An 11,294-nucleotide genomic window follows, 5' to 3' on the forward strand; every position below is an offset into this window, starting at 1 on the left:
GTGACAAGTTTCAACCAACGGAACAAATGCTAAGCAAATTAACAAAAATAAAATGTATCGATCTTCAATACCAGAGAATCTTGATGCTGAAATGGATCCAGCGCATGGTGTGGATTTGGGGGATTTCAACCCCGAATCGCCAAGCCTTTTAAAAGAAATAGCCGTGCATACAGTTGTAAATAGGCGAGTAGCGTTTAGTAACATAATTTTTATTCGGATGCAATAGGCTCTTGTTGATTGTAGGTGTTTTAAATCAAACGGCGGATTTTGGGCAAATGTCGCAGGTGAAGTAAGATAACGTTAGCGGATTCTGGCAAATTTTCTCGTATAAAGTTGGCGGAATTTTTTGCAAAGGTACCTGGCAACATTACTCTTCGAAACGAGAACTTAGAAAGTGAAAGTAAGAAGACGAAGAAGAAGGGCATTGGGCGGAAAAACCTGTGACGATTATGGCTTTGACTTCTGTCATCATCTATCCTCCTTAGTCCTTAGCTCGACATTTATAGGTTTTGAAATTTAATGGAAAGTTATTTAAATATAAATAGAATGAGTATACACACTTTAACTGTATTATATGGAAGTCAAACCGGTACTGCTCAAGATGTTGCTGACAGACTCGTCAGGGAAGCCAAGCGTCGCCATTTTGCCTCCCGATCCATAGCAATGGACTCCTATTTAACGGCAAGTTTCAACGTGTAGTTGTAGGCAATACATACTTTCCAGGGGGGGGGGGGGGGTTCTAATGCCAGTGCTTGGGTGCTCTTTTACCTTTATTCCCAACTTTTTTTACTTTCTGTTAGACTTAGACTTAGACTTCTATCAATCGCCTCTGCTCCAGTCAGTCTTGAGACTTTGCTTTAGTTTGTTATTTAGGTTTACTTCTGTTCTCTGTCTGGGGATAATGAAAACCAAATTTCGTTATCCTCAGACACATATTTGAAACTCCGCTCTTTTAATATTCAAACAATTATCCACATTCCAGAATATGGAATGTTTCCGAATACACATAGAAATAAGGAAAGTTAATAAAATATCTATAAAAACATAAAATTTGTTTTATGTTTTTCCTATTCAGGCTAAATTGATACAGGAGAGACTGGTTGTGTTCGTATGCTCTACTACGGGTCAGGGTGATCCCCCAGATAACATGAAGGTAAGCTTATCAATTCGTGCTAGGGCTTAGCCTAGCACTATTATATCTCTTGTGACAAGACTCAAGTGATATTAATATTAAATTATGTTGTTACAGTGTTATAGAGGTGGGCTTAAAATGGAGAGTGTAAATTTAAGATTGAAAGTTAAGAAAGTTTCATACCTGTTGGTTTTTCATGAGAAATCCTTTGACCACCATGCCCTCGACTGTGGAACTCCATCAATATTGAAACTAAAAATAGTGAAAATCCACTGACCTTTAGAAAACGGTTAAAAACTGCGCTTTTCTGTAGGGCATATAATTTGGACTCATAGTATTTTATTTATAATATATTATGTTATCGAATTTATGTGGTTTTTAACATCCAGTTCTATATTTGTATATCATACATGATGTATTGAGGTAAAGCGCCAGTGAACAATTCTAAATTGGAACTAGGCGCTATATAAATTCATTATATTATTATTATTATTAAGATGTCTGCTGAATTTTTCGTAATTTTATGAATTTTAGACAAATTTTATGGCCAATTACTATTACGAAAATATGAAATTGTATGGAAATTTACGAATTTTAATTCTCAGGAATAATAATAATAAATAATAATAGTAATAAATAATTATAATAATAGTAATAAAGTAATAATATGATAATAATAATATGATAATAATAATAATAATAATAATAATAATGATTATAATAATTATAACAATAATGATGAGAGTTACTACTACTACTGCTATAATAATGATGATGATGATAATATTAATAATAATGACTACAACAATAATAAATAATAATTATGATGATGATGCTTATTATGATAATAATAATAAATAAAGCATTTCTACAGCGCATAAGCATAACGATGTAATGTTGAAGTGATCATCAATGTCAATTTGTGGTTGTTCTTATACGATTTCAGACATTACCAATTTCCTTGGCAAATTACTAAAAATTGACATGTCAAAGAAATTACTAAATTTGAAGTTTTCACTTTGGCGGGTCTGAGAAAGTCAAACTTATGATTGAGATTTCATATCTCAAAATAAATAAAACAAATAACAGATGCCAAACTGACAGAAATGGCAAAGTATTTGAATGTCATAAAAAGATTACTGTTAAATCAAATGCATTGAAAGGTGAACTATTTGAGGCCCTCACACTTCTGGTTTACTCACTCACGGTCGTTCTTCTTTTTCAGATGTTTTGGAGATTTCTTTTGAGAAAAGATCTGCCGTCAAATTCACTGTCCCAAGTCCAGTTTGCCGTTCTCGGTTTAGGCGATTCATCCTACCAAAAGTGAGTACTGTCCGTCAAATGGGAAAATTGCAGACTTGTCTTGTTTTGGTATTGATGTATCACATGCGCATGGGTGCAAGAGTGCCGGCCGATTGGATTACCGAAAAAAACGTCGCCGGCTTTTTGCGATTTGGATTTGATTGATTTATTTTTTTAGTTTACTTTTGTGTATTTTAAAATTGTGCAACTTGTGACAAGAAACTTAACAAATTACTCCATTACAACCTTTGGATTAAACATACAACAATTGTGGACTACTATTATGAAGACTAGATGCTGAGAACAAGACTTCAAATGACGAGGTAAGTCCGTGAATCTTGCAGGCTTTTTCAGATTATATGTCTGGTCATAAGTCCACTTGCAGGCTTTTTGAGGTCCAGTTGCTTGCACCTATGCGCTTATGTGGTCTAGTGGTATGGCACTTGCTTTCAGATCTTAAAGTTCTGGGTTCGAGCTTCCTTCTGCTCATAGTTGAGTCCTTGGATAATGCTATTTACTTTACTCACAATCTCTCGCCATACACAGGTGTAAAATGTGTACCTGGTCGTTAACAGCATTGTCTCTATCCGAAAAAAAAAAAAAGTAACATCGCCTAACAGGCGTCATGTCACGTTCTACATGCTAAATGTTGCTGTTGACCAGGGACCCCTTGTAATGCGCTTTGAGCACGGTCAGTGGATATTGCGCTATATAAAAGCTCAATTTAAAAAATAAAATTTTCCCCTCTAAAACCCCTCTTACTGAAAAGACGGCCATACAATTTTTTTCTTGCTTTATCTGGCACCTTTCATACACACTTGCACAGATCTTTATCTTACATCAGTGCCTGCTCCTTAATTTCTTAATTTTTGGATCTTCTTAACCGTGTGAAATCTGACATCATGATTTTTAATCCCCACCTTTGATTATTGTCACTGTACTTATATGTGTCAGTGCATGACATAATCAGTCGGAAGGTGAAGATTTTGGATTTGCATTTTTTTTTTTTTTGGTTCATTTTCTAAAAGAATATGCTCACCAGAGCATTTTAGTCTTTATTTGAAGTAAATCGGGTGATTTTTCTTGAAGTTATGGTCAGATGTATGGGAAAGGTATCCAGCAACTTTTCTCAAATTTTATACTTTTTCAACTGGACTAGCTGTAAAAAGATATTTAGAAATGGAATAAAGCTTTGATATTTCCCGAAGATGTACAAAAAGGGTTGACTTAATAATCTATGACAAGACCTCATTTTTGGTAACAATTGACCTTCTAACTAAACTTGTCAATATCTCAGTTCAAACCTTTTCAACATCCGACTGATTAGGTCATTCACTGTAACAATATCTCAGTTCAAACCTTTTCACCATCCGACTGATTATGTCATTCACTGTAACAATATCTCAGTTCAAACCTTTTCACCATCCGACAGATTATGTCATTCACTGTAACAATATCTCAGTTCAAACCTTTTCACCATCCGACTGATTAGGTCATTCACTGTAACAATATCTCAGTTCAAACCTTTTCACCATCCGACTGATTATGTCATTCACTGTAACAATATCTCAGTTCAAACCTTTTCACCAACCGACTGATTACCTCATTCACTGTAACATGTTGCACTCCTTGTTGTCTTCCTGACCAGATTCAATGTAGTTGGCAAGAGGCTACACAAGCGTTTGGAACAGCTGGGAGGTATTTCGCTACACAAGTTGGGTTTGGCAGATGATCAGCATGATTTGGGGTACACTCACTTTGTTCTTGGATATGCTATTGTATGCCATTCATGAATACTTGCTACTACTTACTACTACTACTACTACTACTACTACTACTACTACTACTACTACTACTACTACTACTACTACTACTACTACTACTACTACTACTACTAATAATAATAATAATAATATGCTTATAGAATCTTTGGGTAACTAAAAGTATTCAACCAAAATTAATATAACAGCTTTCAAAAGATTTTTTTTTTTAATTGAGCATTTATATAACGTGCTCAAAGCACTTTGCAAGAGGTCCTTGTAGGATGAGACATGCCACCTGTTTGGGGATATTACAATTTTTTTTCTGACAGAGAAAATGCGTTAATGGACAGGTACTCTTTTTACACCCGACTACAGTAGGATAATCAGTGCTGATGGTTTTCCTCGGATCCGCGGAAATCCGCGATTTTTGTGTCAGAGGAGGAATTTCCTCCTTTTTAAAAATGACATTTTCCTCAATCAAATTTTATGGCTTTGAGGGATTTGATGTGTGGTGGAACAAACTGGTGCAGCTTCCCCACTATCCAGAAGATAGCTAGAGTAGTTTATCATCTCAATGGCTCTAAAAATGGGGGTTGGTGAAGTAAACATGTGGCGTAGAGAAAACCATTCATAATTTTCCTCCTTTTTCCCTTTTTGTCACCATCAGCACTGTATAATGTGAGTAAAGTGCCTTTTCCAAGGACTGAACTATTAAAAGATGAAAGCTAAACATTTCAAAAAATAAAGACAGAAGCTTCAAATTCATGTCGATTTTAAAAGTTCTTAGAAGAGTTCGAGGTGGTCTCTTGAAATTAACAAAGTTTCCTAATTTCAATGGGTGTGGTATGCCTATGAAAATTTACGTTCTCGTTTATTCATTCATTCTTGTCTTTCAGAATTGATGCGGTGGTTGGGCCGTGGATTGATGAGTACTTCCAGACAGTTTTAAGTCTATACCCTCTACCCAGTGACTTACAAGTTATCAGTAAGGATGTCTGGTATAATAGAATTATTATTTCATCTTTATTTTTCGTTACTGTTTTCTCCAGAGCTTTGCCTGTGTACTGATTCATTGTAAGACTGATTCAGATTGAATATGTTATGCGGTGGAACCGTTATAGATAATACGTGCTTGGCTAAGAAGCTCACTACATTGACATCAGGAAGTATAGCGGACCAACATACAAAACTTAACAGCGTTGTCTTTGTCCGAAAAATTGTAATGTCGCCTAACAGGCGTCATGTCCCGTCCTACATGTTAAATGTTGCTGTTGACCAGGGACCCCTTGTAAAGCGCTTTGAGCACATTTAGTGGATATTGCGCTATATAAGGCTAAAAAAAAAACTCTTGTGTGTAATCTTAAGTGTTTATAGTCTGGTTAATACAGTTAAGTGAGAATTACTCATAAACATGGATGGCAAAAAAGCTATAACAAAGACCGGAGTGATGTTAATTTCATTCTATCTATAACTGGGAATTGTCCGTTTTTGCCAAATTCTTTGCAAATCGATGGAATTTTTTAATTTGCCAGGTAATTTGATATTTCATATAATTCCCAAACCTCCAATGTTCTAGAAGAGTCTCTCTGAAATGGACTATGCTGACGGCATCCATGTATTGTTTTTTGGAGAGAGAAATAAAGAGAGTGAATGTTTATGTTTGTTTTGCCTGACATCTGTTATGAACCAATTCTTAACCGTAATGCACCACATTTAGTAGGCTTTCAGTTATATTATCTTGCATGTAATAATGAAGTAAACTGCATTTTAAAGTATTGAGTCTTTGTCTTGTATCAGTTAATATTTATCATTCCAAACTGACTTTGTCTGAAATGAAATGTCTGTGCTATGGTGATAATGTTGGTTTTGTTGAAAAATAAAGGCAGAAGTAGTAAATAAACTTCAATTCATGCCTTTACGGTCTTTTAGACTTTCACATATTTTTTGGTTGTTTTTTTTTTGTTTGTTTTTTTGTTGATAATTTATTTAGTGCATATTTGTCGTTTTAACAGACCTGTCATTCATACAGATTTATTAATATTTATTCATTATTTTTTATAACAAAACGTGGCCAAAGTCTGATAATTTTTTTCTGGGACTAGGATTTTCAAAGCAATAATAATTGTATTTTACTCAGATAAAAATATGTAGCCAAATTGAACTCTATAAACCAATTTTGTGTCGAAATAACATATTACTGGAGGAAATCCATGTCGGTTACGTTGATACCGTTTTTTTATTTTCAGGTTTGTATTTGTGTAAATACAGACTTTCTGTTCATTGCCTCTAGCAGATCGTGTGAAAACCAGTCAACTGTTATTCTTTTTTTTTTGTTGTTTTTTTTTCCTCTAGCCCACCTCCCAAGTATTCAGTACAAGTAGTGGATGCCATTCCTACGGATAAAGAACTAAACGGTGTCAATGATGAGACTCCTATTCAGTCCAATCAGCCACCATCGTCTGTGTGTCCATTCCATGCCAAGTTACTCTCCAACCAAAGGGTGACAGCCTCCAATCATTTCCAAGACGTCCGACTAATCAAGATGGACGTCTCAAAATCTGGCATTGAGTAAGGATTGTTTTAAAAATAATCTTTTTAATTTGTTTTTGTGTAGAGTAGACACAGATCTGCAGTTATGGACAGATTTGGTCAAATCAGATTTTTAAAAATCCCCCTCCTTCCAAATTCTGACTTTTTAACAAATAGTTTGGACCCATTGTCAGTCATGATAGCTCAGATGGTAGAGCACTCACTGTACATGCAAAGAGACCGGTATCTGTCCCAGGTGAAGTCTAGCTTTTTCTTTCTTCCTGGATAAAGAATTAAACGGTCACAATGATGAGACTCCCATTCAGTCCAATCAGTCAGGGCCGCCATCGTCTGTGTGTCCATTCCATGCCAAGTTACTCTCCAACCAAAGGGTGACAGCCTCCAGTCATTTCCAAGACATCCGACTAATCAAGATGGACGTCTCAAAATCTGGCATTGATTGTTAAAAAATATATATATATATAAATAATTTGTTGTGTAGAGTAGATGCAGAGCAGATCTGCAGTTGTGGACAGATTTGGTCAAATCAGAATTATTTTTTTTTCTTCCCCTCCTTTCCAAATTCTGACTTTTTAACAAATAATTTGGACCCATTGTCAGTCATGATAGCTCAGATGGTAGAGCACTCACTTCACATGCAAAGAGATCGGTATCTATCCAGCTTTTTGTTTTTCCTGACATTTTTTTGTTACCTTAAAAGATAAACTAATTGAAAAGGAGCTAAAAACTCCCCAATTTTGAAAATTTATAAGATATTTCATTTGGTTTTTCTTTGATGTTTTTCTCTACCGACTTCAGTTTTACTTGTTTTCTACAATTACGGTTCCCTGTCCAGATACGACCCAGGAGATGTTGTCATGATTCATCCACAAAACTCCCCCGAAAGTGTTCACTGTTTTTTAGAGGTGTTGAAAATGGACCCAAATTCTGTCTTTCTTATCAAGGAACTCGATCCAGGTATTGTTTTATTGGCTTTTGTAAAAAATAACAACCCCATTAAACTATCGCACTCTGGAAAAGCATGTATTAAAAAATTGGCCAGAAAACTCGTCCTTCAAATATCGATTGTTTTAAATGACCTTCACCTTGGGAAAAACTCTCAAACCTGGCACTTTGCGACCTTGATCAATCTTTAAAAATTAAAAAATTGAGCTTTCATATAGCGCAATATCCACTAAACGTGCTTTACAAGCGGTCCCTGACCAACAGTAACACGTAACATGTGGAGCGAAACATGACGCCTGTTAGGTGATATTACAATTTTTTTTCTGACAGAGACAACGCTGTCAATGGCCAGGTACTCATTTTACACCTGAGTACGGTGAAAGAGGACTCAACTATGTGCAGAGCGAGGCCAAATTTTTAAAATGTATATTTTTCTTTAAATAGTTAATAAACACTTATGCCATCAGTAATCTTCACTCTTTATGATTTTCATTGTCATCAAAGTGCCCATAGAAAATTGTTATAGATTCAATTTCTTATTGACTTCAGCCAGAAGAAGCATACTTTAGAAGCATACCAGTCAAGGCATAACTCATATAATTTACAAGGGGCATAACTCATTAATACTTCCAACACGATAAACCAGTATGAGTTATCTTCCTAATACTAATATATTACAACAATATTTCTCAGTCTGACAAAGTAGAGTTGGTTCATGTGACGTTATGGGCATTTCCTATCAGACGTCAAGAGTGGTTGATCACTGTCAGCTTTGTTTTTAATTTGTGGTGATGAGAGAGAGAGAGAGAGATGTGTATGTATCTTTGTCGTGGTTAGTTGTAGTAGTAAGATGATTTGAAGAGAGAGGGAGTGTGTTTGTGTGTATCTTTGTGGTAAAACTAGTTGTCATTGTAGTAGATGAGGGAATTGGAGAGAAGGGGGGGGGGGGGGGGTAGGAGAAGGGATACATATAAACATATTTATTTTTCTTTTTGTTGTTGTTATTTGTGACTTTTTATAACAGGATAGTCATCGTGCCTTTTTGTTTCCCATTTTCTCATCTTCAGACAACCCAGTGCCTGCCCCTTTACGAAAACCTCAAACAGCAGAATGGTTGGGCACACATTATCTAGACATCAACTCTGTTCCCAGGCGGTCTTTCTTTGAGTTGCTCAAATACCATGCCATGGACGAAATGGAGAGAGAGAAGTTGGAAGAATTTTGTACGCCCGAGGGACAGGTCACTAAATTTTATTATTGTCTGATTTCTGTACTTAGGTATTATTCAGTGCTGATGGTTTTCCTCTGATCCGCGGAAATCCAGGATTTTTGTGTCAGAGGAGGAATTTCCTCCTTTGAAAAAAGACATTTTCCTCAATCAAATTTTCTGGCTTTGAGAGATTTGATGTGTGGTGGAACAAACTTGTGGAGCTTCCCCACTATCCAGAAGATAGCTAGAGTAGTTTATCATCTCAATGGCTCTAAAAGTGGGGGTCTGTAAAGTAAACATGTGGCGTAAAGAAAACCATTCATAATTTTCCTCCTTTTTCCCTTTTTGTCACCATCAGCACTGATTATTATTGTCATTATCACCATCTTCATTATCTTTTTTTTCATTGCTGTCATCGTTGTAATGGTATCATGCATAAATTTATGCCAAGCTCTGATTTGTCCGGGGAAACATTAGGTCTAGGGTGAAACATTTCTGGAAATTATGGTTGCATAGAAATCGGAACTTCATAATCCACCACCATCCCCATCAGATCACTATCATCATCATCAGCATAAAATACAATTTTTAAAATAATAAATTTCCCTTTATTTATCCAAAAGGGGAAATTTGTCTCTAGGGTATATTCCAAGGGAAGACTGGAATAATCCAGGCATCAGCCGCAGTGCAGTGCCGCAGATTGAGCTAGGGGCGAGGTGACTTGCTCAAGGCCACACAGCGCAGCGGCGGGTGATCGAACTCGGTACCTTTCGGGTAGGAAGTAAAGACCGTACTGCTGAGCCACATTGCCCCTCATCATCATCATCATCATCATCATCGTTGTTGTCATCATCATCTCTACCGCCTCATCATCATCTTTACCACAAACACTACTTTTGAGCTTGACAGTATGAACTATGATAAAAGTTAAAAAACGAATGATGCATACTGGATATCTAGGTATTACACACACACACTCACAAATTGAATTAAGGGAAAATACATCATAATTTAGCATAAGGATTGTAACTTACAAATATGTTTTTATAAAAATAAGTTTTACTTTTGATTTAAAAACATCTGGGTGGGGTTCCTGACCTCCCATAGTAGGCAGGGGGCTACATACTGTGTCTTCTATCCCCCTATGTCTGTTTTCCAACATGCTTTCTGTCTTTGTCTTGGAATGAGATTACTTGGTTTTGTCCTGGCCCTGACCGGATACCCTGGCTGGGAGGGAAACAGTCAAATGTATATTTATTGTTTTGGGAGATGATATTTTTATCCTTGTAAATCATCTCTCTGTTATGTATTATTATGTTTGTTATTTTAAATGTATAATGTAAGCATTTGAGTGTATTCCTCTGTTGGATTGTGTCCGGATGAGACTTATAGGTGATCTCAAACTAAGTACATAGGTGGTATGCTCTTGGAATCTACATCTGATCCTATTTGTTCCCAGTTCCCCTATGTCTTACTTTTTCTTGGGTGCTTTGATTGTAATTCTAGAACTTTTTACTATCCCATTTTCTTCCTTTTTACTGGCGCTGATATAACCTAAATGTGTTGCAAGCGCCATAAAACCCTTAAAAACAAATACATTTAAAAGCATCTGAACTTAAATCTCCAGAAATAGCCAAGGAGAGATCATTCACTACCTGAGGGCTGAATGTTGAAAACTGCCTCCAATGGTAGAATACATCCTTGAATTTTTTTTTGTTTGTTTGACAAAATCAAAATCAACAAATACATTTATGTAAATTTACCCCTCTCTTTCTACAGGAGGAACTCTACAACTATTGCAACCGAGTAAAAAGAACAATATTGGAGGTATGTTGTTTGAAATGTGTTTCAGTGAATGCCATATTCAGTCGGATCGTGAAAAGGTTTGAACTGAGAAAGAGTGCACTCTGGATATGTTGACGTTGCTTAAGTCGATTTTTACCCAACAACATTAGGTCTAGAGTGAAACATTTCTGGAAATTATGGTTGCATAGAAATCGGAACTTCATAATCCACCACCATCCCCATCACATCACTATCATCATCATCATAAAATAAAATTTTTTAAATAATAAATTTCCCTTTATTTATCCAAAAGGGGAAATTTGTCTCTAGGGTCTATTCCAAGGGAAGACTGGAATAATCCAGGCATCAGCCGCAGTGCAGTGCCACAAATTGAGTTAGGGGCGAAGTTTATTTTGATTTTTTTCTTGGTCCCTCCCCCTTCTTCCTATATAACATTAGTAAAAAAAAAAATCCCCAAAAAAACTCCACATAAGACAATGTCACTTAAGTCGACGTTCTTATCACTCATGACCACAATAAAATCACAAATAAACAAGTATTTCCATTGGTTAAAAAAGTTACCAGTAAGAATTTTCATTGGTTAAGA

At 35.9% G+C, this 11,294-nt stretch overlaps 1 protein-coding gene across 1 annotated transcript in view; it reads left to right on the plus strand.

Moving 5' to 3' along the window:
* The first annotated feature begins 389 nt into the window (after positions 1-389).
* The window catches only part of LOC144980314 (NADPH-dependent diflavin oxidoreductase 1-like), a 24,165-nt gene continuing 13,260 nt past the window's right edge, over positions 390-11,294 (plus strand). Inside the window, exons 1-9 of the mRNA XM_078927971.1 lie at positions 390-681; positions 1,076-1,153; positions 2,358-2,455; positions 4,083-4,181; positions 5,094-5,195; positions 6,550-6,765; positions 7,583-7,704; positions 8,760-8,932; positions 10,682-10,729. Of these exons, the coding sequence (XP_078784097.1) occupies positions 520-681; positions 1,076-1,153; positions 2,358-2,455; positions 4,083-4,181; positions 5,094-5,195; positions 6,550-6,765; positions 7,583-7,704; positions 8,760-8,932; positions 10,682-10,729 (1,098 nt within the window). The 5' untranslated portion in view covers positions 390-519. The remainder of the gene's footprint in view (positions 682-1,075; positions 1,154-2,357; positions 2,456-4,082; positions 4,182-5,093; positions 5,196-6,549; positions 6,766-7,582; positions 7,705-8,759; positions 8,933-10,681; positions 10,730-11,294) is intronic.

This window comes from Berghia stephanieae, chromosome 9 (assembly GCF_034508935.2).
Source record: "Berghia stephanieae isolate SIO BIC M18660-M18661 chromosome 9, UCSD_Bste_1.3, whole genome shotgun sequence".
Classification (NCBI taxonomy): domain Eukaryota; kingdom Metazoa; phylum Mollusca; class Gastropoda; order Nudibranchia; family Aeolidiidae; genus Berghia; species Berghia stephanieae.